Source organism: Coregonus lavaretus (genome assembly GCF_964263955.1).
Source record: "Coregonus lavaretus genome assembly, chromosome: 24".
NCBI classification, from domain to species: Eukaryota; Metazoa; Chordata; class Actinopteri; order Salmoniformes; family Salmonidae; genus Coregonus; species Coregonus lavaretus.
Window position 1 is genome coordinate 6,065,675 of NC_140011.1, and position 27,754 is coordinate 6,093,428.

Below are 27,754 nucleotides of genomic sequence, written 5' to 3' on the forward strand. Positions count from 1 at the left end.
TGACAGGAAAATTGTCCAATTCACACACTTATCAAGAGAACATCCCAGGTCATCCCTACTGCCTCTGATATGGAGGACTCACTAAACACATGCTTCATTTGTAAATAATGTCTGAGTGTTGGAGTGTGCCCCTGGCTATCCGTAGAAAAATTAAAATAATCCTGTGTGGTTTGCTTAATATAAGGAATTTGAAATGATTTATACTTTTACTTTTGATACTTAAGTACATTTGAGCAATTCCATTTACTTTTGATACTTAAGTATATTTAAAACAGGCAAGTGAATCGACTTTGGCCGACTGTCAAACTTCACAGCTGCCAGAGCAGAGAAGGGAGAGGACTCCTTCCTCAAAATGTTCCTGCTTCTGATTCCTGCCACCACATTAGGTCTTGGGACATGGCAGGTATGGCTCCATTATTCGGGTTAGCTGACAATGTAACGAAAACGACGCGCGCGCTTCAAAAGGGACAGAAGGCTGTGTGTTATGGATGGTCAGATACACTACATTACCAAAAGTATGTGGACATTAGGCCTGGCTCGCAGTCGGCGTTCCAATTCATCCCAAAGGTGTTAGATGGTGTTTAGGTCAGGGCTCTGTGCAGGCCAGTCAAGTTCTTACACACCGATCTCGACAAACTATTTCTATATGGACCTCGTTTTGTGCACAGGGGCATTGTCATACTGAAACAGGAAAGGGCCTTCCCCAAACTGTTGCCACAAAGTTGGAAGCACAGAATGGTCTAGAATGTCATTGTATGCTGTAGCGTTAAGATTTCCCTTCACTGGAACTAAGGGGCCTAGCCCAAACCATGAAAAACAGCCCCATTCCATTATTCATTACAGTTGGTACTATGCATTCGGGCAGGTAGCGTTCTCCTGGCATCCGCCAAACCAAGATTCGTCCGTTGGACTGCCAGATGGTGAAGCGTGATTCATCACTCTAGAGAACGCATTTCCACTGCGCCAGAGTCCAATGGAGGCAAGCTTTACACCACTCCAGCCGACGCTTGGCATTACGCTTGGCATTTCATGGAGCTCCCGACTAACAGTTATTGTGCTGACGTTACTTCCAGAGGCAGTTTGGAACTCTGTAGTGAGTGTTGCAACCGAGGACAGGCGATTTTTACGCGCTTCAGCACTCGACGGTCCCATTCTGTGAGCTTGTGTTGCATACCACTTCGCAGCTGAGCTGTTGTTGCTCCTAGACGTTTCCACTTCATAATAACAGCACTTACAGTTGACCGGGGAAGCTCTAGCAGGGCAGAAATTTGACAAACTGACTTGTTGGAAAGGTGGCATCCTATATCAGTGAGGCCATTCTAGTGCCAATGTTTGTCTATGAAGATTGCATGGCTGTGTACTAGATTTTATACACCTGTCAGTAACGGGTGTGGCTGAAATAGCCGAATCCACTAATTTGAAGGGGTGTCCACATACTTTTGTGTATATATAGTGTAGCTAGCAACAATGACAAGAAACTGCCATGTGGTGAATCATAAGTGGCTTGTTTCTGCTCATTTGATCTTATTCTTGATACCATGTCATGTTTTGAGGTGTTTTGACTGATGTCACGTCTATGCTAATATGGCTAGGGGTTGGTTGTTTAGCAACAAAACCGACATGTGCGCAACTATGGGGCAAAACAGACAGGGTTGGCTTAGATTGTTGACAACATGTAAACTATATTTAGTTTCCAAATGTTTATTGAAAACATAAAGTTGCACAATGAGCACTTGTCTATCAAATACATTGTAACAGTTGTTGGTTAGCTAGCTAGCAAACTTTTGCCATATTAGCATAGACGTGACATCAGTCAAAACACCTAAAAACAAGACATGGTATCAATAACAAGATATGACACGGACTTCTGCACCATTGAAGCGCACACAATGTTTTCGTGACATTGTCAGGTAACCCGTCTATACAGTAGTTCAAACCTCTAGAATAGATATGAAAAATTATACTGACCTAAGTCACTCTTCTACTCAGGTGAAACGGCAGGAATGGAAAATGCAGTTGATTGCAGAACTGAGGAGTTTTACCTCCGCAGAACCTATCTCTCTTCCTATTGAGTGAGTGACACAATCACTAGTTATCAGACATAATTGCACATAATTACGTTGTCTTGCCTTTTTAGGTCAGACTGGAAGTGTTTGTAATGTTCTTGTTATGTGTCTTTGCTTCCTAGTCCTCTGGAGCTGAATGACCTGCAGTACAGGAGAGTGAAGGTGCGTGGGCGCTATGACCACTCCAAGGAGATGTACATCTTACCCCGCTCGCCTGTCGACCCAGAGAAAGAGGCCAGGGAGGTAGGCCAGCTGTCATCCAGTGGCGAGACTGGAGCCAATGTCGTTACACCGTTCTACTGTACCGACCTAGGGTAAGAACTCTACTCATTACCTTATTCTACTTTACCAGGGTATGATGTAAACATACTCCATTCAACATAATCCACAACCAATTCTACTGCACCAGTCAATAATAAGGTCCTAAATCTCACCCAGTTCCCTTTCTACAGTAGTTTTGTATGTGAACTACAACATTTGAAGAGATTATAATCTCATTACACAAAAGTTATATTGTTGACATTGTTGTATATATTTCACAGGATTACTATCCTAAACAGAGGATATGTTCCAAGGAAGAAGATCAAACCAGAAACCAGGATGAAGGGACAGGTAAACGTGACTCCCTATTCATTGTCTAATTAAAGACTCCCAAGTTGCAAAACTGCAAAGTTCATACAGTATACTAAATAAGCCATTTAGCAGATGCTTTTATCCATATGCATATATTTTACACATGGGTGGCCCGCGGGATTTGAACCCACAATCTTGACATTGCAAGCGCCATACTCTTATGTTATAGGTGATGACTTTGTCATTGTGCTGCCCTGTAGGTAGATGACGAGGCTGACTGAGATCCGCAAACCCTTTGTGCTACAAAACGATGTGGAGCACAACCGCTGGCACTACCGCAACCTGGCCATGGCCAGAGTCCCAGAGGCCGAGCAGATCTTCATCGATGCTGAGCTCTTAGTATTAGTAATCTTGCACGTTGTTTTAATTGCATGGATATGATGATCAAGCATGATGTGTCCGGAAATAAGGTATTTGAATGGCAATTAACATTCCCTGTGGAGGTTTGGAATAACTGCATTAACCAACATTTTCTTTTAGCGAAAGTGTGTTGGTAATGTGTGCTTCTTTGAGAATAAATGGAAAGCTTAGGTTTTTTTTTTTAATTCTCGGACAGCACAATTCCGGGTGGACCTATAGGAGGACAGACCCGAGTCACCCTCAGGAGTGAACATATGCAGTACATTATGATGTGGTGGGTTTCAGAATTGTTCATATCACAATCAATGTCCCTATTTTTTTCTTCACTGGGTATAGCCTAGCCTCTTGGGCCTGGATTGCATAAATAGAATTATGCACATCTAATGAGTGCTTCTCTTCCCATCTGTAGGTATGGCCTCTGCGCAACAACCTCTTACATGTGGTATGCAAAGTTCATCAAAAGGATTGTGTAAATGAATACATTGTTCAAGATGCCATGAATATACCACGTGGACAGATCATGGAAGAATAGAAGCAGCTGTAGGTACTTCAATTGACTTGCTTTTTATTTTGACAAATGTGTAAATAGTTGGATTGTGTATATACACTAAAGTGTGATGTAATACCCACAATGCTTCTTGTCTATTCATTCAGTATATCTACGATTGTGTAATGATTGATCAGTCTAAGTATTCTTCACACTTAGGCCTGGATAGTTTCACCACTTAATTCGGGTGAAGTGGCGATACTACACAAATCGTTGTACATATTGTGCCTTGCAAAAGTATTCATCCCCCTTGGCGTTTTTCCTATTTTGTTGCATTACAACCTGTAATTTAAATTGATTTTTATTTGGATTTCATGTAATGGACATACACAAAATTACAGATCAGGGTTGGGTTATGAAAAAATATCTGAAACTTTGAACATCCGACAGAGCACCATTAAATCCATTATTAGAAAATGGAAAGAATATGCACAACAAACCTGTGAAGAGAGGGCCGCCCACCAAAACTCACAGACCAGGCAAGGAGGGCATTAATCAGAGGCAACAAAGAGACCAAGGATAACCCTGAAGGAGCTGCAAAGCGGAGATTGGAGTATCTGTCCATAGGACCACTTTAAGCCGGAAGAGTGGCCAGAGAAAAGCCATTGCTTAAAGAAAAAAAAGAAGCAAACACATTTGGTGTTCGCCAAAAGGCATGTGGGAGACTCCCCAAACATATGGAAGAAGGTACTCTGGTCAGATGAGACTAAAATTGAGCTTTTTGGCCATCAAGGAAAACGCTATGTCTGGCGCAAACCCAACACCTCTCATCACCATCCCCACAGTGAAGCATGGTGGTGGCAGCATCATGCTGTGGGGATGTTTTTCATCAGCAGGGACTGGGAAACTGGTCAGAATTGAATGATGGATGGCACTAAATACAGGGAAATTCTTGAGGGAAACCTGTCAGTCTTCGAGAGATGTGAGACTGGGACAGAGGTTCACCTTCCAGCAGCACACTGCTAAAGCAACACTCAAGTGGTTTAAAGGGAAACATTTAAATATCTTGGAATGGCTTAGTCAAAGCCCAGACCTCAATCCAATTGAGAATCTGTGGTATGACTGAAAGATCGCTGTACACCAGCAGAACCCATCCAACTTGAAGGAGCTGGATCAGTTTTGCCTTGAAGAATGGACAAATAAAAACCTGGCACTGTCTTAAAATCTGAACATCTATGGTCATGCAAAATGTGCCACTATATTCCCCACAGTATATCAACAGCTAACCTCTGACTGGCATTGATGTTTTAGTGATCAGCACAATGATATCCAGCTTCAAATAGGTTAAAACATAAATAATTATACTGAACAAAAACAATGTTGATCCCATGTTTCATGAAATCCCAGAAAAAAAGTTCCATATGCACAAAATGCACATCTCAAATTAATTTATATTGAAACAGGTCCATCTTGTGCTGGGGATGATAAAAGGCAACTTTAAAATGTGCAGTTGGTGTTTCGGAGGACGCATGGCTCTCGACCGTCGCCTCTCCCAAGTTCGTACAGGGGTAAAGGAAAAAAAAAAACTGTGCAATTGGAATGACTGCAAGAATGTCCACCAGAGCTGTTGCCTGTGAATGTAATCTTCATTTCTCTACCACAATCTGCCTCCAATGTCAGTTTAGAGAATTTGGCAGTAAATCCAACCGGCCTCTAGACTGCAGGCCACTTGTAACCACGCCAGCCCTTGATCTCCACATACAGCTTCTTCACCTAAGGAATTGTCTGAGGAGTATTTCTGTCTGTAATAAAGACGTTGTGGGGAAAAAGTCATTATGATTGGCTGGCCCTGGTCTGTCAGTCAAAGTGGGTGAGCCTATGCCCTCCAAGGCCCATGTGAAATCCATAGATTAGAGCTTAGTTTATTTCAATTGACTGATTTTCTTCTATGAACTAACTCAGTACAACAATTTCACAGATTTCATGTTGAGTTGATATTTTTTGGGTTCAGTATCGACAAAAGACAAGAAAAAAACAGCATATTTCTTGGGACATTTATTTTAATAGCAAACAGTTTATCCAAGCTTGGTGGCCAGTTCCTTGGCCTTTGCCTTCTCCAGCTTTGTGATGCGGGCTGTGGACTTAGGGCCCATGATACCACCTCCCCAGTGACGACGGATCTAGGAAAGGAAGCAAATTGTCATGATTTAATTGAAGTCTGGAATGGCATAATGAAGACCTTTCAGAGACAAAGGGGAAGACTGCGGCAATGAGGTGACTTGTGTGCCTCCAGATCACCTCCAGTTATGTAGCGACGTCGCAATATTTTTGGACGATAGATTTGACACCCGTATCGGTTTGTAAAAGTTAGCGTTAGCTAGTGCTAGTCTGCTGTACCTGCGCCAAAAGGCAGGTATTTTTTATCCTATAGCTTGTTCAATCCCCCCCAAAATAGTGAGCCAGTCTGTTCAGCACTACCATTTCCCTGACTGATCAAAACTCATTATCATGCCCTCAGTCTCCCTGCAGCGTACAGTGAGCAATATGTACTCCTGAGTGGCGCAGTGGTCTAAGGCACTGCATCGCAGTGCTAACTGTGCCACTAGAGATCCTGGTTCGAATCCAGGCTCTGTCGCAGCCGGCCGCGACCGGGAGACTCATGGGCGGCGCACAATTGGCCCAGCGTCGTCCAGGGTAGGGGAGGGAATGGCCGGCAGGGATGCAGCTCAGTTGATAGAGTTCGATTCCCACGGGGGGCCAGTATAAAAAATATATATATTCACTAACTGTAAGTCGCTCTGGATAAGAGCGTCTGCTAAATGACTAAAATGTAAATGTAATGTTTGGAACATAAAATCGCAATACATATCGTATCAGCGCCTATGATTCGTGAGGTCCCTGGCAATTCCCAGCCCTAAAGCCATATACAGAAATTAACACATGGTAAAGGTCTGTCAAGAAAATTGCATCAAGTGATCCTGGTGGGTGTCAGCATCCCTGTTAAGATAGCAAATATTATTTCACGTCATCTGCAAAAACCCAAATTTTAACCCGCAAGATAATCCATTCCATCGTCAGGACACCGAAACATGGTGGCTTGACTACTAGTCAATATTAACAGATGGTGGTCAGACCAGCCACTCACCTCCTCGTATCTGTCATTGTAGTTGGTCTTGATGGCTTCCACCAGCTTGGCAAGGGCACCTTTGTCCTCACTGAAAAGGTAGGAACATGTTATCAGTGAATCGTCACAAAGAACATTTGAGATCCAGTTAAACCGCACACAATCTTTTGGTTCAGGGTTAAAAAGCTTATAAAGCCACATGGTTGTTCAGTTGAAGAAATTCATACATCATTACCAAAGGATTTCATCGATATTATAAAGCACAAGCCCAACTTCCCAGAGGTAGGCCTCAGTGCATCAACCACTTTCACAAATGTTTGGCGTTGCCACCTGTTACTTACGGGTTTGTCTGTGTGAAGGCAACTGAAGTGCAGGTCTTTCTGTGCACCAGTCTTCCCAGCCTGGCCTTGCCCTTGACAATGCAGTAAGGGACGCCCATCTTACGACACAGAGCGGGCAGGAACACCACCAGCTACAGAGGGGACAAGAAAACGACAAGTATAAGTATCTATTCTTTATGGAGCAAACATTTGTGACTGTGCTTTCGCTTCTACAATACAGTGGTCTTAGCTCAGAATTAAAAAGCTCGTATGTTTTGATCCACATGGAGGATTCAGGTGAAGAAATTCAAGCATCATTGCGAACGACCACATTTCCCCATGAATAATGATGAAGCCTGCAACAGCTCACCCATAACGCACAAAATAAGCATAGAATGGTGAAAGGAGTCCTACCTCAATAGGGTCCACATCGTGGGCAATGACCACCAGCTGGGCCTTCTTGCTTTCCACTAGAGTGGTGACTGTGTTCACACCTATGGGATAATTCAATATGGATATCAAACCCACGTTCAACCAAGAGTTCTGTTGAACTAAAACAATACTTATGGCTGATGCTCAGGGTTAAAAAGCTCAATAAAAAAACTACATGATTGTTTCAGGTGAAGAAATTCAAACATCATTGCATCAAGGCCAAAGTATGTAATCAAAAAATAATTGCAATCCATCATGCCTCACCTGCACGGAGAACAGGAGGCCTCTTGGTTGGGGCGTCTCCCTTTCCAGCGGCCTTCTGCTCAGCGCGGGCCAGCAGCCTCTGCTTCTTTTCCTGCTTGGTCTCCGGCCTGTACTTGTGGGCCAGCTTGAACAGCTGTGTGGCTGATGGGAAATAGAGAATTAGTACATCCCACTGGCTCTGAGGCATTTCAGAAAACATCTGCAACTCAAGTTATCTAAAGTTAGGGAGCCACCCGGATAGCTTGAGGGTCTTTCAAGTACAGTAAGGTGCATCAGTGATCTTGGTGGGTGTCAACATTGCTGTTCAGTTAGCAAATATTCTTTCACATCATCTGCATAACCCCCAATATTCCAGCCATCTTCAGAAACAATTCCCCCATGCCAATAGACAACTCAACGACATTGATAAGCTCATGCATAGACTTACCGGTCTGGCGGTCCAGTGCCTGGGTGAATTGGTTGATCGCAGGGGGGACCTTCAGACGCTTGTACAGGATGGAGCGCTGCCTCTGCAGGCGGATGTAGCGGGGCCATTTCACAAAGCGTGTCAGATCACGCTTGGGCTGGATGTCCTGACCTATAAACAAACATGGGGAGGGGGGGGTATAATGCATCCAATCACTTTTGTATGATCAGAAAACAGCCTGAGGCCACTACAATCATGGAACAAGTGCATCAGCGATCTTGGTGGGTTGTCTGCATTGTTGTTAAGATAGCAAATATTCTTTACATCATCTGCACAGGCTGACAAGGGAAGATTTGAAATGGTTACTGAAAATCTAAGAAATCCCAGGTTCACTTAACTCACCAATGCCATAGTTTTTTGGCCTCTTCTCGAACAGGGGGTTGACCACTTTCTTGGCCTCATGTTTCTTGGCCACTGAAGGGGCTGGTGCCACCTTCTTCCCCTTAGACTTCTTGCCTTTAGGCTGTCAAAGGCAACAAGTAGACTGGTCAGCATACATGTTAGCTTAGTCAAATACATTTAACTGAATATAACTTTACTGTGGCTTTAGCTCAGGGTTAAAAAGCTCGTGTTTTGAATCAACATAAAAGATTCAGTTCAAGAAATTCAAAGCATCATTGCAAAAGCCTGAAATAAACGTCAGTGATTGATCATATGTTTGACACGAGTTCTCATCAACACTACTGTTTTTCGAGTTAACATTAGCTATGGCTGCCTAGTTAGCTAGCTACCCATCTCGCAAAGGCATAATGGTTTATATGACAACTTGCAATTAACAATTTAAATATCCTACACTACTACCGTTAAGGACAATGAGTTAACCCATTCAGGTCGCATGGAACAGAGAGACCCGTAACCTGTACTGACTGATGCAAGTTTAGGCCTTCGACATTAATTAGCCCACTCGTTAGCTACGTTACTAACTAACCGTCTAGTCGCAAAGCAACTACACAACATTTAACATGCCTAACAAGTGTAATGCATGATTTAACGTTTACATAAACTGCATTTCAACAAATTCCAAGACACTGATGGTGTTCAAGCACGCTGTATGGCTGGTAGTCCGGCAGACAACTGCCACCGGCAATATCATTACCAAGTCAGGGTAGATTTCAGATAAAACAGCAAAACATTTTCACACCATACAAACTTGAAATGGGTACTTTGGTTATGTTCAATAAATAACGGTCACGTTTATGACACATTAACGTTATATGAAGAAGATGGTAAAGGATGAAAACATGTATATTCTCCACACCAAATGAAATACCCGTACACTCACCATGTTGGATCAGATAGAAAGGAAGACCTATGGATTGTGGGTAATTTAAGTACCGCGATACCTTGATGTGACGTCATGAACAATCGACGGCAGGGTTGTTTTTGAACGGGATGTTTCTAATTTTATAAATAGTATTTTTCAACAATGAATTGGGAGGTAAGTGAGTTGTCATTAATAATTTTAGACATAATATAGGGTGCACAAACATAGGATATGTCTAAACATGCATTTCTATGTACATTTTTCCAAGTGGAGAAAGTCAAGACACTGGTGATGCGCTAGCTAGTGCCATGCACATGCCGTTTTATTTTTCTGGTTAACAACATAACTTTATGATCGTATTTTATGTTCTTTATCTCATTTATGTGCTTTTAGTGGGTTTGTTTACATTCCTGAATACGATGGCCAATCAAAGAGCGCTCCCTCAAAGCAAGGAGAGCCTTCTTCAGAACTACAACAAAAGACTGAAGGATGATATCAGGTCCATTCTAGACAACCTCACAGAAATCATCAAAACTGCAAAGGTAGCTGTAACATTACGATATTTGTGTGTGTGTGTGTGTGTGTGTGTGTGTGTGCCACGTGCACAGGATACAACCAGTGTAAAAAAAAAAAGTACAGTGAAATTCCTACCTTGAGAGCTCTTTCCCAACAATGCAGTGATAATAATAATAATAATAATAATATAGAAAATAGAATAACAAATACAAGTAAGAATAAAAGCCACATAAGAACTATGATGAGAGTTAAAGAACATTTTATTACATTATGTACTGGTCAGTGCCAGTACCTTATTCAATGTGCATTGGTACTGGAGTTGTTGAGGTGGGTTTATACATAAAAAGTGACTGGTAGTAGGATATACATGTGAACAGGGCAGAAAAGTTACTGGTAGCAGGAATGTATAAATACTTATGGTAATATACTAATGGTAATATATACATGTAAACAGGAGTAATAGTGACCAGTAGCAGGATAAATATATACAGGAAATACTATTGGTAATGGCAATTGATAATCAATGGACAGCTGCAGAATGGAGTAATACATCTAATCAATAATCATTTTAGCAGCAGCGTAGGTAGTGTCTGAGTGTGTAGAGACCTGTGGATTGGCATAGAGTCAGTGTGGATAGTCTGTGGGAGAGAGAGAGCAGTAGTTGTTAGCAATTTTACAGTCTTATGGCCAGGGGATAAAAGTTGTTTAGGAGTCTGTTTGTCTGAGCCTTGATGCACTGGTACTGCCTGCCAGACGGGAGCATGGAGAACATGTCTCGGGTGGCTGGAGTCTTTGGCAATTTTTCGGGCCTTTCTCAGACACCACCTGGCATGTACGTCCTGGATAGCTGGGAGCTCGGTGATGCGCTGGGTGGTGAGACATAGTGTGTGTGTGTTTGTCTGTGTGAGCGAGAGAGAGAAACAGAAAACCTTTTTTTTCTAGTGTGTTTTTTTAAAAACGGAAAGAATGATGGTTCAACCCAAAGAGTCATCACTATGGTCCAACCAAAATGTGTTGGGTTGTTTTGCTTCAGGTAGAGGATGAGACACAGGTCTCTCGGGCTACACAGGCTGAGCAGGACCACTATGAGATGCATGTCAGAGCAGCCAACATCGTAAGTACATTATACTATACATACATACCACCCAGACTCCCCTTGAAACTAAACGAGCTTGCCTTTAAACCCCAGAGTGTAGATTCATGACACTAGTAAAGTAAATGATAAACATGGAATTTAATCCTGGCTCATGTTCATTGGGGCATGAAACAGAAAACGTTTAAAATCTTTTGCAACTAAAAACGTTGGTAGTCCCTCCCTGTTTCAGTCAGTGCTTTCCCCATTTGGTGCATAATGAACATGTATTGAGTGCATGTTACAAGGCAAAAGTACCAGTATTAAAAATGTATGCACTCACTAACTGTAAGTCGCTCTGGATAAGAACGTCTGCTAAATGACTAAAATGTAAATGTAAAAATAATCCCAGTGCTTTGTTGTTGTGTCTAAAGGTGCGTGCGGGCGAGTCCCTGATGAAGCTGGTGTCGGACCTGAAGCAGTTCTTGATCCTCAACGACTTCCCGTCGGTCAATGAGGCCATCAGTCTGCAGAACCAGCAGCTGCGCTCGCTGCAGGAGGAGTGCGACAAGAAGCTCACTTCGCTCCGCGACGAGATCGCCATCGACCTGTACGAGCTAGAGGAAGAATATTACTCCTCCAGGTACAAGTAGGCTCATACTGTACAGTTGTTGTTCAGTTGGCCCACTCCATCATGCCCTATAGCCCAAACCTAGCCCCTACATTATAGCACTTATTCCCCCTCACCGCCGTGCCTTATGAAGGGTTGATCTTACCCCACCACCTCAGTCATATCCATTAGTTCGTTAGTGTCTCTGTATGTCGAGTCAACTTCATTAGAATATCCAAATGCCGGGTTCAACAGCAAAATAGATAGTTGATCTATCTATGGTCAAAAATCAATTGCAGTACATTTATCGTGAGAATCTCATTTCATTTGGTTGAAAATGTAATGAAGTGCCTTGTTTGTCATGCCTCTGGAGGTTTTTATCCTTATGTATGATAGATTCTTGGTCTCTACATGGTAAATGTTACAATCAATCATACGTGTGGAGTATTTAGTGTATCTGTTTGCTATATTCTTCCTCAGTTCTTTGTAATAGGCTCAAATGGAAGTGATGAATAAGATAACATACCTGGAGAGGAAGGAAAGGGAAATGTCTGACAAATACATGTTAAATGCTTTTTAGCATAATTCTTGGACCCTTATGAAGAACAAAAACTTTGATACTATCACTGGAAGTTTATTTCTATTCAGTATATTCAATTGTTATAGTTTTTCCTCCTTTAACATGTCTTTCTAACCCCAAATATAAATTGTGGATGTATAGGTCAATTAACCATTGTATAATCACACAAGGCATTTTAAGCTTTCTATGTTATTTATTTTCTATAGAATGGTTTTTGACTGGAAAGTGCTAGACATCTCTCAAATCCAAACTCTATGAGGGTTCCAGAAACTTGTGTGAACAGAATCCAGTGTTGTATCTCTACCGATTCCGTCCCTAGCTAGCCTACAAGTGACCAAGCCAGTAACCGTGCAAACTGTGTTCACAAAGCATGCACTGTTACACAAAGATCAACTATGGCAATATGTATTAAGTCTATGTCAGTCACCTGCATAGACCCACCCTTTTTAAACATTGAAAAATAAACTAGAGACAAAACAATGTAGTTCATTGTCTAATTTGTTTAACTGTGAGAAATCTGGCTGTTTCTCTGGATGCTGCTTTTAGGCATGCAAGGTGTTCGGGCCACTCTTTTTCTCTGCCTGTGCATTTCCTGTTCTTTCCCCTGCATCAGGACCTAATACACTTCTGGGATTATGGGTACACAGTTACGTGATATGAACAATTACTGTTTTTAGCACTCAGTTCAAGATGACCCAAAGTTAGTCATTCACCCTTTGCTCCAGGTCATGTTCCATTGATTGTGTTGAATTTGGAAATGGGGGAAAAACAAGCTATGAATGTGTTCAGTTGACCGTCTTTGAGATCACATTGCAGCTGTTAATAGCGAAGACGGACAGGAATGAAAGACTACAGACACACTTACAGTGGGGGAAAAAAGTATTTAGTCAGCCACCAATTGTGCAAGTTCTCCCACTTAAAAAGATGAGAGAGGCCTGTAATTTTCATCATAGGTACACGTCAACTATGACAGACAAAATGAGGGAAGAAAATCCAGAAAATCACATTGTAGGATTTTTTATGAATTTATTTTCAAATTATGGTGGAAAATAAGTATTTGGTCAATAACAAAAGTTTCTCAATACTTTGTTATATACCCTTTGTTGGCAATGACACAGGTCAAACATTTTCTGTAAGTCTTCACAAGGTTTTCACACACTGTTGCTGGTATTTTGGCCCATTCCTCCATGCAGATCTCCTCTAGAGCAGTGATGTTTTGGGGCTGTTGCTGGGCAACACGGACTTTCAACTCCCTCCAAAGATTTTCTATGGGGTTGAGATCTGGAGACTGGCTAGGCCACTCCAGGACCTTGAAATACTTCTTACGAAGCCACTCCTTCGTTGCCCGGGCGGTGTGTTTGGGATCATTGTCATGCTGAAAGACCCAGCCACGTTTCATCTTCAATGCCCTAGCTGAACGAAGGAGGTTTTCACTCAAAATCTCACGATACATGGCCCCATTCATTCTTTCCTTTACACGGATCAGTCGTCCTGGTCCCTTTGCAGAAAAACAGCCCCAAAGCATGATGTTTCCACCCCCATGCTTCACAGTAGGTATGGTGTTCTTTGGATGCAACTCAGCATTCTTTGTCCTCCAAACACGACAAGTTGAGTTTTTACCAAAAAGTTCTATTTTGGTTTCATCTGACCATATGACATTCTCCCAATCCTCTTCTGGATCATCCAAATGCACTCTAGCAAACTTCAGACAGGCCTGGACATGTACTGGCTTAAGCAGGGGGACACGTCTGGCACTGCAGGATTTGAATCCCTGGCGGCGTAGTGTGTTACTGATGGTCGGCTTTGTTACTTTGGTCCCAGCTCTCTGCAGGTCATTCACTAGGTCCCCCTGTGTGGTTCTGGGATTTTTGCTCACCGTTCTTGTGATCATTTTGACCCCACGGGGTGAGATCTTGCGTGGAGCCCCAGATCGAGGGAGATTATCAGTGGTCTTGTATGTCTTCCATTTCCTAATAATTGCTCCCACAGTTGATTTCTTCAGACCAAGCTGCTTACCTATTGCAGATTCAGTCTTCCCAGCCTGGTGCAGGTCTACAATTTTGTTTCTGGTGTCCTTTGACAGCTCTTTGGTCTTGGCCATAGTGGAGTTTGGAGTGTGACTGTTTGAGGTTGTGGACAGGTGTCTTTTATACTGATAACAAGTTCAAACAGGTGCCATTAATACAGGTAACGAGTGGAGGACAGAGGACCCTCTTAAAGAAGAAGTTACAGGTCTGTGAGAGCCAGAAATGTTGCTTGTTTGTAGGTGACCAAATACTTATTTTCCACCATAATTTGCAAATAAATTCATAAAAAATCCTACAATGTGATTTTCTGGAAAATAAATTCTCAATTTGTCTGTCATAGTTGACGTGTACCTATGATGAAAATTACAGGCCTCTCTTATCTTTTTAAGTGGGAGAACTTGCACAATTGGTGGCTGACTAAATACTTTTTTCCCCCACTGTATATAGGGACATCATCACAGCACCAGATACTAAACCTACTAGCTAACATTTCTCTGTGATCCTTCTAGAGCTTAAGCTTGTCCTTCATACTACTGTTTCCTGACTTTTTGTGTGTATCATACCTGTCTGTCTCTTTTGTGCATGTGTGTGTCTGTACCAGATGTGAGTCGGACACTCACCTGCCCCTTCCTCTCTGTGCTTTGCTGATTCTATGCCCCCCTATGGTTTTTGTTCTGGTAAAGCTACAGTCAGTTGGACAGTACGGACCTGCCCCTGTGCGAGGCCTACCGGCGCTGGGACAGTTGGGCGTCCCCGGACGGGGGCGACATATCCGGGTCAGCCCATGGGGGCGTGGAGGACACAGACGGACCCACCTCACAGGAAACTTCCCCCAAACACGACTTAAACGGTCACGGGACCACTGCCGCGGTAGACGAGCCCTAAAGAACTGGAGGAGACCATTTGGATGGGCACATAGACGGGTTGGCTGACAACGTTACGAAAATTATGCACACGCATGGACGTGGCCGGAAGGCATGCATTTTGATTCTAAACAGTCAGATAGTTAGCAACAATGACAAGAAACTGCCAAGTGGGGAATCGTAGGTGGCTCGTTTCAGCTCGTATCTTGTTATTGATACAGTGTCTTGTTTTGAGGTGTTTTGACTGATGTCATGTCTAGGCTAATATGGCAAAAATTCACTAGCTATGTAACCAACAACTGTAACAATGTATTTGAGAGAGAAGTGCTCATTGTGCAAATGTATTTATGTTTTCAATAAACATTTGGAGACTAAATGTAGTTTACATGTCAACAGTCTAAGCCAACCCTGTCTGTTTTGCCCCATAGTTGCACAGGTCAGTTTGGTTGCTAAACAACCAACCGTTCTATTGGAACAGAGAATGGACCTCTCCCTCCATCACAGTGTGTATCACTCTGGGTCTAACATTACACTACAAACTGCACAAATATTTTATTAAATCAATAATGGTAATCCATCTCAGGTTACTTCACGTATCCGTTGAAACAATAAAATGTGTGGTAACCAACTGTAACACAGTTCATAAATGCTGTAAGATCTGTAGCCACGTATTTGCCATTTTAGTATTGTTCATTCATGAATAGTTGGGACAAGATTAGAAATAATAATACTTCATACAACTAGTTTGAAGACTTAATTAGCTGGGCCAAACAATTTAAAATGCTGTCTCCCGAAAATCTAAGATTATAAAGATGTTTTGTTTTGGTCTTAATATCCCCATTATGTACATTGTTGTTGATATTTTGTTAGGTAAAAAAAAAATGTTACCTCTGTGTGGTCCTCTGTAGCTCAGCTGGTAGAGCACGGCGCTTGAAACGCCAAGGTAGTGGGTTCGATCCCCGGGACCACCCATACACAAAAATGTATGCACGCATGACTGTAAGTCGCTTTGGATAAAAGCGTCTGCTAAATGGCATATTATTATTATTATTATTACCTCAGAGACGTACAGTATTACTAGATGCCACTTTCTTTCGTTCTGTTAAAACATGTCTAAATGTATGACTATAGGACTGCATGTCATGCAAGTGTATGGATGTTACATTCTTGGATTTCTTTTGTAGCAATGTTTTTGTAATTTTGCATTTGCAGTTAGTAAGCCTTTGTCATGAAGGATTAGACAAGTCAATAAAACATCATTATAAACTCAAGCTTCGGTCTCTCATCTTTTAAAAATCCCAGATATTTCTGGAACAATCAAATAATGTATTCTGCTACAACAAAATGACTTTTATTCTAACTTTGACACAAAAAATCTAAAATAACATGGGAAATTTATTGTAGAAACAAAGGATGGAATGACCATCACATAAGTCAGATTTATGACATTTCACATGCTATCTGTAATGGTAAATGACAAAGCAAAAACTGTTTTTTAGATATTTTTGCAAATGTATAACAAAATACTTGAGTCTTCTTGGGTATGACGCTACAAGCTTGGCACACCAGTATTTGGGGAGTTTCTCCCATTCTTCTCTGCAGATCCTCTCAAGCTCTGTCAGGTTCGATGGGGAGCTCCGCTGCACAGCTATTTTCAGGTCTCTCCACACGTGCGGAGATCATCCGTTCACCTACTCTGCGTCTCACAAAGACACGGCGGTTGGAGCCAAAAATCTCAAATTTGGACTCATCAGACCAAAGGACAGACTTCCACCGGTACATTGCTTGTGTTTCTTGGCTGAAGCAAGTCTCTTCTTATTATTGGTGTCCTTTAGTAGTGGTTTCTTTGCATGGACATGATGAACCTTCTTGTGATGGTATAAAAGACAGCCATTTTGGCTAGGGAGTTGGTAAACCATGGTTTGCCAGTGTTGTGATAAGATAGTGTAAAATAATGAATTTGAAGAATTTATCTGCACTGTTTGTTTGTTTACTTGCCAGTTTTAGAGGAATGATGCTATGCATTTTTCAAATTAACTGCCAATATGCCAACATTCCATTCAAACAATGCAGTCAATCCACAGCCACACACTGGCTGAAATCAGCTGAAGATAGGATTTAGACAAGTTGTAAATGTAACAAGTACCGATATTGTATCATATAACAGCAGTCCAATAGTACTTTCCCCCAATTATTATTTTTTGATATTTATGGTATGTTTACATATATTATAGAGGACATTTATACAGAAGATTTGTATAAAACCCATATTATTTTATTATTATTATTATTATTATTTTTTTTGGTCATTTAGCAGACGCTCTTATCCAGAGCGACTTACAGGAGCAATAGAAGGATTACTTTATCCTATCCCAGGTATTAAGACCTTTAAAGACCTACATTAAATTATTGATATGGTAATACAAATTGGGTAAAAGGAAAAGTGCCCAGCCAACTATTAAACCTCTATATAAAAAAAAGAACACCTCCCCATTGCACTATTTAACCCTACTCCAGACCAACGGTCTGAGGACAAACACTACCACTCAACACCCGCAGGACAACTGCGAAAACTTGCAGTCGACTGCAGTCAAAACTTCACGACCTTTCATTACATGAAAAAAATTAATGCAGTCAACATGTTGGACCATTTTTTATCCCCAGAATGCAACACACTGAAAAGCGGTGACCAATAGTCACCGACTTGACAAAAGTGATCCGCTCAAACGCGCCCATTATCTCTATGGTTCAGACCAACAACTGTATATATGAATGGACAAAGCCATCGATCACGTGACACAATTCATTCCTATTGAAGACTCAATAGCACATTGAAGTCTCATGGATACATAAAATGTGCAGTTTTAGCTACTCCAGGAAGTGACGTTGCAGACTAGCTCAGTGCTGCCCCCTCTCATTGAGTAAAGGAGTCTGCATGCTTCCTAGCCGAAACAGCTCGGAAGAGTTCCTGCATATATTATGACGACATTTTGTAACGTTTTTGTTCATTTTGGACTTCGGTGAGGGTTTTTTCAGGTGTTTGGGTACACAAAATGTTTTATTGAGGCAAACCAAAGTCGGTAGCCTAAGTCTACGCCCCTTCGTCGGTGATTGGTCAACAGTAACGATTATTCAGTAAAGTCTGCCATTCAACGAGACGACTCGATTTCATGTACATTTTTTCATTGAGAAATACTGTACCAAACATCTTAATCAAATGTAAAATTGCGCGACTAAGATCTCTGGAAAGATGTCAAAATTAATTACACATTTCTTGAGTTATCTTAGATTAATGCTGACTACATGGAGGGAGTGTATACCGACTATGGCGTCTCAAAATGGACAAACAGTACTATTGCCACTTTTTTCAAGGGATATGCGAGCACACTCGTTCGGTTTGGCCTAGCCGACAGCCGTACTGAAGCATGCTGACGCCTTAACGCCATACGTAAAAATGTATGCACACATGACTGTAAGTCGCTTTGGATAAAAGCGTCTGCTAAATGGCATATTATATTTATATTATTATTATTTAACTCAAGTTGAAGGCCAATCGGGGTACTGCAGGCTTCCATACGTTTTCCTTAACTTCCTCTGTGTGCGAGGTAAAAAATAATTGGTTCAAAGACATACATCTAGTATATATATTTTTACACGAAGAGTGCCATATTTCCATAATGGGTGATCAGGTAGCTTATTGGTTAAGAGCATTGTGCCAGTAACCCCGAGCCGACTAGGTGAAAAATCTGTCGATGTGCCCTTGAGCAGGGCACTTAACCCTAATTGCTCCTGTAAGACGCTCTGGATAAGAGCGTCTGCTAAATGACTAATTATTATTATTATCATACTGTTGTTTTCTGCTAACAATGCCTGCCGTACCGCGATCGGCCTTGAACTTCCGCGGCTTCAATGAGAGGGGGGCAGTCGTTCTCCCCTGGTCTAAACAAGAGACTGCTGCAACCTGATTGGCTAAACTCTATACGCAACATCCGGGAAATTCATTTAGTCACTAGCATTGTGGTGGAAATGTGTGTTTAATAAAGAAAGTACATATATTTTGCCTATTTTTCCACCTTCTCGCCATTAAATCGGGTTAATGAGGAAATTGACGCGTTTGCAGCCTGAATAGAGAATGTTTTACGTACAAACCGGTCCACAGGGGATAGAAGAGTATAGCCACAGATAAAACAATGAGACATTTCACCGGAAGTATAAATGTGAAGCATCCGCGTAGCGTTTCCACTCACTACCAATGGTAGTGAAAGGAAGCCCACTGGCAGGCAGTGGGACATGATGGAACGAGATGGATTTTGCCACATTCCTCACATTTTCTCATCAATGAAACATTTGATCTCAATGCAGTTCTGTTCCCAAAACTAAAATCTGTTATGAACAGAGTGGACTAAGTTTTGTAGACTTTACCCTTTGCAAAAGTTATTTTTAAATCACGTTGTTTAGGAGCGCAAAGGCGAATTTAGTTATTGCACACGCGCCCTTGACACAGGTGTTCCCTAACGGAAATATGCAGATGGGGGCTAGAACGCGCCAATAGGCTCTCGCTAGCTCGTGCTTCTTCTGCCCACTATGTCTCATTTGTTCACATTGGAAACGACAGGCTGTGGTCTATGTAAAAATGTCTATCTTGGTTTAGTTATAAAAAATCTTTGGTATAGCCAGCTGCATACATTCCTTTTGGATGGTAAGATGAAATGTCTCAAATCGCCATCTGCCGGCCTTTGGGCTAGAAGCTAGCTATCGTTCACGTCGTGGCTGGCTTGTTAGCTAGTTAAATAGCAAAAGTCTCAAACACTACCTAACTTCAGCTGTTATCTAGTCTTCCTGTTCATTAGCAGAGCTTTCTCTTCTCCTTCTAAAATTCTTACCCGACGGCATTATTGTAGTTTTAGAAAGGAAGGTAGCGAACTTGTTTTTGTGTACACGACTTTACAGTGTACTCAGCTTCTTCTTCTGTGGGTTTTATGGCGGACTACAAACCAAAAAGGTGTATTGCCGCCACCATCTGGACGTGGTTGAAAAAACAAGGTTATTTAGAACGTCCAGTTTCGATTGACGCAACAGTCAGCATTTGAGTTAGCCACATTGTTTTTTTCCCTCACAGAAAATGTTTGCACAAACACAGTCCTTACAAAATTTAGTCCTGAATGTGAGCAGTTTATTTTTTGGATGCAATGTTCAGACATTCACAGAAGTAGCGACAGCATACACAATCATCAAAATCGGGAAATGTAGGCTACATTAGTCCTAGCGCTAACTGAGGAAAGATTCACATTTACATTTTAGTCATTTAGCAGACGCTCTTATCCAGAGCGACTTACAGTTAGTGAGTGCATACATTTTCATATTGGTCCCCCGTGTACATGACACTGTACTTAATATAAAGTCAGACACCTTCGGTAATTCATAACATCCATAAATGCCTTATATCATATGGCGCTGTATTTACAATAAAGTCATTCCCATTTGGACATTTATACCACATATTTTACATAAATGCCTTGTATCATATGATGCTGTACTTACTATGAAGTCAGACACGTAACACAAGAGGTAATATTTAGAGAACTCTCGGCTGACATAAACCACAATATGAATTTGCTAATAGCAATTACTATTTATATTTCATCACATCACGGGTGAACTCACCATTGATCAAAATAATTGAGTAAAACACTTTCTAGAAATCGAAAGTAATCCGACGATGGGTAGTTTGTGCGCGCCGCCATGTTTGTTTTTTCGGGTCAACCAAAGATAAGAGGAGACAAGATGAGTTTGCTCTGTTTGCAGTATGCATGTCACCTAGGATCGTTCACTTCCCTTCATTCACTTCCTGAAGTTTACTCAAAAGATGAGAACCATTCCTTCACCTCAGTATAAAATCTTTGGTCTGACAGACGTTTACGTGACACCCAGAATGCATTGTATAACGTCAACAAACATGGCGCCACACCTAGCTAGCAAATAGCTTAGCATTAGCTCATTATAAATCAGTACAACCTTCAAAAAAGTATTTTACACACATCATAGGTGTCCATTACAATCTATGCAATAATCGGAATGCATTAGCTGTCACCAGTACTTGAAAACATGTGAATAAAACTGTAAATGCCAGCCAGAAAATGTGCCAGTTCGTGCAAGACTGCGCAAATGTCTGCAAACTTGATCTGCGGAAACACTAGGGAAGTGCTTGGGCTCTCCTCGAAGAGAGAAGTTTGTCCGGCTCAGTAAAGCCTCAAACATAAATTGTCCGCAACACTGAAATAGGCTACTTCTATGTGAATTAATGAGGAGGCGGAACACACCTCAATTCAAACTGTTGTTAGAAAATAAACTTGTTAGAAATTAATTCGAAATTGACAACTTCAAACGTAGCCTATAGATAAGGCAGCGCGTATTAACTGTCCTGTTGCGTAACAATCACATTTTGGAACAGTGAGTGCATTCTGACATCACGTGCATAAAACAACTCAAGCTTGGCCGACCGTTATTAGTTATTTGAAACTCACGTGTGAAAAAGTTAACCGCTGCTGCATATGAAATACTCTGGACAAGTGTACGCAGCTGCCGCTGCTTCTTCTTCTGTGGGTTATATGGCGGACTACAACCCCAAAAGGTGTATTGCTGCCACCAACTGAACGGGTTGATACCAAAACAAGGTAAAAAGAAAATCCATACGTAATAGGGAAACTAACTTTAATCCACCCAAATAAAAATAATTAATTGACAAAACAAAGCAAAACTCCCACTTCTTCCTTCTTTCAAAGGCTCTAGGGCCTGAGAGGGTGTTACGGATTGTAACAATATTCCATGTAACTCCTTCGCCGATAAATCTTTCAGCCCCAGGAACCGCTCCGCTGTGTACGCAGCTGCTCTTTTGCAACAATAATAATACGGAGGAACAGATTTCGCCGACGGACCTATGCGCCACTTCCCCCAAAACCGAACATGACGTAATACTTACTCTGTTTGTGTATAAAGGGTAAAATGCCGCGTTCAAGTGCTGGTTGGAACTAGGAAACTGTAATTTCCGATTTGCTAACTGGTAGAACAGTTAGCAAGAACACGACTTGCTAACTGCTTGTTTAACCACAACCAGTTAGCAAGTCGGACCTTTTAGAGTTTCGTAGTTCCGACTAGCATGTGAACGCGGCAAAAGATTGGTAATTGACGTCTCTATTTTAAATATGTATTGTAAATGCATTTGCATATAGCTACCAGTAGCTGCTGTACAACATAGCAATGTAACTAACATGTGTTAACTTGCACAGTTTTAGTTACTTGATGACCTCTACTAGGCTCGAGTCCAGAACAAAACGCAGATCAGCTGTTCTCATCTGTATTTTCAACTGTGCCATTATCACCTAGCTACACTATATATACAATCATATGTGGAAACACTTCAAATTAGTGGATTCGGCTATTTCAGCCACACCCGTTGCTGACAGGTATATGAAATCGAGCACACAGCCATGCAATCTCCATAGACAAACATTGGCAGTAGAATTGCCTTACTGAAGAGCTCAGTGACTTCATTGGATGGCACCTTTGCAACAAGTCGGTTCATCAAATGTCTGCCCTGCTAGAGCTGTAAGTAAGTGCTGTTATTGTGAAGTGGAAACATCTAGGAGCAACAACGGCTCAGCCAGGAAGTGGCAAGCCACACAAGCTCACAGAACGGGACCGCCAAGTGCTGAAGCGCGTAGTGCGTAAAAATCATCTGTCCTCGGTTGCAACACTCACTACCAAGTTCCAAACTGCCTCTGGAAGCAATGTCAGCACAAGAACTGTTCAACGGGAGCTTCATGAAATTGGTTTCCATGCGCAATGCCAAGCGTCGGCTGGAGTGGTGTAAAGCTCGCTGGCATTGGACTCTGAAACAGTGGAAATGCATTCTCTGGAGTGATGAATCACGCTTCACCATCTGGCAGTCCGATGGACAAATCTGGGTTTGGCGGATGCCAGGAGAATGCTACCTGCCCGAATGCATAGTGCCAACTGTAAAGTTTGGTGGAGGAGGAATAATGGTCTGGGGCTGTTTTTTATGGGTCGGGCTAGGCCGTTTAGTTCCACTGAAGGAAAATCTTAATGCTACAGCATACAATGACATTCTAGATGATTCTGTGCTTCCAACTTTGGCTACAGTTTGGGGAAGGCCCTTTCCTGTTTCAGCATGACAATGCCCCCGTACAAAGCGAGGTCCATACATAAATGGTTTGTCAAGATCGGTATGGAAGAACATGACTGGCCTGCACAGAGCCCTAACCTCAACCCCATCGATAAACCTTTGGGGTGAATTGGAACACCGACTGCGAGCCAGGCCAAATCGCCCAACATCAGTGCCCAACCTCACTAATGCTCTTGTGGATGAATGGAAGCAAGTCCCTGCAGCAATGTTCCAACATCTAGTGGAAAGCCTTCCCAGAAGAGTGGAGGCTGTTAGAGCAGCAGAAGGGGGGGACCAACTCCATAGTAATGCCCATGATTTTGGAATGAGATGTTCGACGAGTAGGTGTCCACATAGTTTTGGTAATGTACAGTTTTTGTTTACTGAGGTTAAGAGAGTGTGTCGTCGAGGTGATTGAACTTTAGAATCGACAGTCCATAACACCTGTAGGTTTTTACTATGCTCACAGACTCGTGGCTGAAAAGCCATTCAAGCTCCCATTCTTGCTGACGTTGTGCATAACAACACTGACGTAAAACCATTCTGTACGACGGCAGCAGCTAACAGTACTACATTAATGTAACATTAGCTAGCTAGCTAGACGGGATACCATCGCTAGCTAGATGTTAACTTACTGTGTGCCTATCTTTAACGCACGGTTTCCCGTAAATGAACTGTTATGAATATTGTTGTTACATCGCCTGGTGTTGGTAAATATATTTCCGGCAATGAATGTATTTGTTGTCGATGTCATCCTTAATGTCTGGTGCTAGGCAGAAAACAGGGCCTTCAAGTTTGCAGCAGAGCTGTCATATTTCGGTGTCTCTGTGGCCAAACCATTGTGCAGGAAAATGTTGTCTAGTCTTTGATTTAATTCTAAAAAATGTGCCTATGCTGGCTGATGTGCGATAGCTAGATGATCAATGAATTGATAATCAATTTCTAGAATGCCTAAGGGTTGTCAGGCAGTTAGCTACAGGGTCGACGTTCTATGATTTCAATCACTTTCTGACTGCACCCCTTTTGATTTGAACGAAACCTTTCATACATGTTTCCCGGCCATGGTAATAGTGGTCAGAAAGTGACTTTTTGGACCGGAATGCCAAAACAATCAGGAGACAGAGATGCTCAAAGTTGACCCATTTAGGTAGCTACAGATTGTACGCTAGCCCAATACTGAACTAAAGGAGCCTGACGTTACTCCTTATAGTCCAAAGACCTTACATGAGGCGAATTGGCCCTGGCAGCTAAATACTCAATCTAAACGTGAATCGATTCTCAATTGCCAATTGCCGTACGGTTCTAGAAAGATAAAGCCCACTATTTTCATATCACATCAAAATTATTTAACAAATGCAAAATATACACTTATTGTACACTGTTTTAACACAGTTGCAGCCAACAGTATTTTTCAGTGACAACACCTGTGGCATCCGTCTTCTGTTTACACACAGTTGTTCGGAGACGCAGATAACTAATTAGCACAGGCCAACTTCCGTCTGTTTGTCGTAAACAACCCCTGTAACATGGAAATATGGCCTTGTGGGAACCCCAACCCTATTTAGTTCAATGAAAAGGCAAATTGTATGCCAGATAATGTGACATAAATCAATGATTTATATATACACTAGATGACTGATCGGGGGTATTGTGTGTAATCCACCGTGCCTTCATCTTGGCACTCCCTCACCGTTGTAAAACATATTTTGGCAGCTATAGAAATGCATTTATTTATGTCTACATTCGTTTTCGCGAAGATATATATATATATATATATATATATAAACATTATCCTTAAAAGTGTCATTTTTAGAGATGACTAATGTTACTTAAATACATGTAATTTTGTCCTTAACATTTAATTGAAATACTGTAGAATTCTATTAATTCCTATGGAGGACTGCTCCTTCTGGGAAGTGGCAATATGGCCGACCAGTGGCTTCAAAGCCTCTCAATGGCCAATACATAGCATCTGAAATCCAGGGTTTATATACATCATTGGATATAAACAAATATTTTTGGTGACCATTACTGAGCATTACAGGAAAGCCCCATACAAACCCCATAGATTTTTCAACTAACTTGTTCTTGGCGATACTTTCTTCGTTCTAGATTTGGTGAAAAAAAGTATCTTAGAAATGTCAGTTTTCAATTGCAGGTGGTTCTACAAAAAACATAAATTCAGAAAGAAATTAAATCCATGTTTTGTATCAAATGAGATATGCCTCTTGCGTGTGTATATCTTTGTTTTGGTCACACTGTGTGACACTGTCATCATAATTTTTTTGTTGTTGTTGGTGATTTAACCTTTGACATGAATTATCAAAACACTTTTTTTTTTTTTTTCACAAATGTTGTATCTTAGACCCTATTTGACATAATCTCAGGTGTTTGTGTTGTACCCATCATCAGACACAGCATACTCTTGAATACAGGGTGGGTGTTATTACAATCATTGAAATATTATTCATAGATTGGACCTATCCCTTCAGACCACTGCAATTTAGCTAGTGCACCATTAACATTTAAATTGAATTAAAACTTCCAATTACTACCAGAAAGATGGCTGCCGGTCCACCCACCATTGAATGTAAACCTGAATGGGAATGTCTATTCAATTATCAATATTTCTATGATTTCAATAGGTTACCTATGGAAGATTGACAGTTTAATTTATAACAATGGATATTCCAATGCAAGTGAACCTACTCTGATGTGTGGACCTCCAACTATCTTTTTGGTACCATTTCAAAGATTCAATTTTTAAAAACATTTTAGAACAGTTATCAGCCAAAACTATGCACGCATGACTGTAAGTCGCTTTGGATAAAAGCGACTGCTAAATGGCTTATTATTAAAACATGACACCCACCCTGTATTCAAGAGTATGCTTTGTCTCAGCCGATGGCGGGCCCAACACAAACACCTCAGAAGATGTAAATCGGGAGTTCACACATTTTTAGATAATTAACGTTAAAGGTTTAAAAAATGACAATGACATTTTTTTTTTTTCAATCATCAGAAAATAGTTTGACAACCCTGTTTGTAAGCTTTCAAATGATATCAAACTTAATCGCTTATATTTTTCAGTGATGAAAACTTTGAGCACCTCAATCTCCTGAATGTTTTGCCATTCAGGTCCAAAAAGCCACTTTCTGACTCCTTCTTCCATGGGTAAACATGTATGGAAAGTTTTGTTTAAATTAAAAGGGGTGCAGTCAGAAAGTGATTGAAATCATATGGAATGACCCTTCAGTGAATGCAACAGCAAGTTCAAAGCTTTGTTTGAGTGAGTATAGTAGCGGCTAGTTAAATCAAAGAGCTTCATTGTTAGCTACATTCCCTGCACTACTAATTCTCCATACAGTTTGTAATAGACACACACCTTGATTGAAGTGTAACTGCTTGTAGCCTTTTACTGTGTCAGCTTGCTTCCATTTCATGTTTTACCTGCCCATACAAAATGTCATAGATGAATACCTTTTTGTTTATTATTCGATCTTTAGAAGAAGTTTAATAAACATGAGTGACCAGGGGGACATTTGTCCCCACCTGAATTCCATAGGGGAGGTCACCAAGGAGGAGCTTCTGGAGAAATCCAAGGTGAGTGTGAATGGTTTCAAGAGAGATTTGCTGCGTCAAGCATCTGTAATATGTATGGAATGGATGCAATTTGTGACATCATGCATTTATTTTACTTTTGAGTCACGTCTTCTAGATTTGCCTTCACATTCTGGTGGTCTGACAGAATCACATGGGAGATGGTGCTGTATGATTGTTTTTCAGCTAATACTGTTTGTTTTCTGTCCCGTTCTGAAGGGAACCTGCCAGTCATGTGGAGCAGGAGGCCCCAACCTCTGGGCCTGTCTGCAGGTAAACAACAGGGGTTTTCTGTGGGTCTGTTTTCCCTCCAAATATTTTGAGATGGATGACTTGTACAGATTCAAAGGCCATGACATAATTCTCAGGATGTGTTATTATGACGCTTTTATAACACTCTTTCAGATGGATTATATTGATTGTTGTTTTTACCCCATAGATGTGTATGTCTAATGTATTACTTTATTTCTCTTGGTCAGAGCGAGTGTCAATATGTTGGATGTGGAGAAACCTTTTCAGATCACAGCACCCTACATGCACAGGTGAATTTTTTGCCAAGCTTTTTTTTCCTTGGGTAGCGAGAGATGCCATTTCTAGAAAGCATGCAACAACAATGTTTTTCAAAGCTTATTGTGTGTGTGTGTTTGTTTGTGTGCGTGTGCTCATCCCCCTAGGCAAATAAACACAACCTGACAGTGAACCTGACCACGTTCAGGATCTGGTGCTATGTGTGTGAGAGGGAGGTGTTTCTGGAGCAGAGGCCTGCAGCCGTACCTACCATGTCTGCCACACACACTCCCCACCACTGTAAAGCTATGGAACACCAGGTACGCCATCGCACAAAGGTCAGCTCAACTATATTCAACTATACTGTGTTTACGTGCCATT

The 27,754-nt window shown here is 41.5% G+C and overlaps 4 protein-coding genes and 1 pseudogene across 7 annotated transcripts in view; 3 read left to right on the forward strand and 2 right to left on the reverse strand.

The window, feature by feature from the left end:
* Positions 1 to 283: 283 nt before the first annotated feature.
* On the forward strand, positions 284 to 3,598 carry LOC311099374 (surfeit locus protein 1-like; annotated as a pseudogene). Its single transcript, XR_014615707.1, has 8 exons — positions 284 to 403; positions 1,990 to 2,072; positions 2,189 to 2,380; positions 2,609 to 2,678; positions 2,900 to 3,059; positions 3,180 to 3,184; positions 3,256 to 3,333; positions 3,469 to 3,598. The product of XR_014615707.1 is annotated as a surfeit locus protein 1-like (transcript).
* A 1,988-nt stretch (positions 3,599 to 5,586) lies between these two features.
* On the reverse strand, positions 5,587 to 9,441 carry LOC311099997 (large ribosomal subunit protein eL8-like). Its single transcript, XM_084140726.1, has 7 exons — positions 8,495 to 9,441; positions 8,114 to 8,263; positions 7,687 to 7,827; positions 7,405 to 7,484; positions 7,012 to 7,142; positions 6,692 to 6,761; positions 5,587 to 5,726 (listed from the first exon to the last, which is right to left on the reverse strand). The coding sequence occupies exons 5-7, from the start codon at positions 7,107 to 7,109 to the stop codon at positions 5,622 to 5,624; spliced, it is 273 nt and encodes a 90-aa protein (XP_083996852.1). The 5' UTR covers positions 7,110 to 7,142; positions 7,405 to 7,484; positions 7,687 to 7,827; positions 8,114 to 8,263; positions 8,495 to 9,441; the 3' UTR covers positions 5,587 to 5,621.
* Positions 7,357 to 9,437, reverse strand: LOC311099375 (large ribosomal subunit protein eL8-like; the record flags this gene model as incomplete). Its single annotated transcript, XM_084140082.1, has 5 exons — positions 7,357 to 7,484; positions 7,687 to 7,827; positions 8,114 to 8,263; positions 8,495 to 8,615; positions 9,429 to 9,437. 5 exons carry the CDS (start codon positions 9,435 to 9,437, stop codon positions 7,357 to 7,359), a joined length of 549 nt encoding a protein of 182 aa, XP_083996208.1.
* Positions 9,442 to 9,493: 52 nt separating the features above from the next.
* Positions 9,494 to 16,144, forward strand: LOC311099996 (mediator of RNA polymerase II transcription subunit 22). 2 transcript variants are annotated; one of them, XM_084140724.1, is made up of 5 exons: positions 9,496 to 9,590; positions 9,810 to 9,958; positions 10,966 to 11,046; positions 11,439 to 11,647; positions 14,905 to 16,144. In XM_084140724.1, exons 2-5 carry the CDS (start codon positions 9,836 to 9,838, stop codon positions 15,104 to 15,106), a joined length of 615 nt encoding a protein of 204 aa, XP_083996850.1. In that variant the 5' UTR covers positions 9,496 to 9,590; positions 9,810 to 9,835; the 3' UTR covers positions 15,107 to 16,144. The 2 variants fall into 2 exon arrangements, with proteins under 2 accessions (XP_083996851.1, XP_083996850.1); XM_084140725.1 differs by lacking the exon at positions 14,905 to 16,144 and having other exon boundaries at positions 9,494 to 9,590; positions 11,439 to 12,837.
* A 7,644-nt stretch (positions 16,145 to 23,788) lies between these two features.
* The window catches only part of LOC311099993 (ubiquitin carboxyl-terminal hydrolase 20-like), a 33,707-nt gene continuing 29,741 nt past the window's right edge, over positions 23,789 to 27,754 (forward strand). Inside the window, exons 1-5 of one of the 2 annotated variants that reach the window (XM_084140720.1) lie at positions 23,789 to 23,976; positions 26,773 to 26,869; positions 27,086 to 27,139; positions 27,346 to 27,408; positions 27,541 to 27,711. In XM_084140720.1, the coding sequence (XP_083996846.1) occupies positions 26,789 to 26,869; positions 27,086 to 27,139; positions 27,346 to 27,408; positions 27,541 to 27,711 (369 nt within the window). In that variant the 5' untranslated portion in view covers positions 23,789 to 23,976; positions 26,773 to 26,788. The remainder of the gene's footprint in view (positions 23,977 to 26,772; positions 26,870 to 27,085; positions 27,140 to 27,345; positions 27,409 to 27,540; positions 27,712 to 27,754) is intronic. The other variant, XM_084140721.1, reaches the window with a different exon arrangement.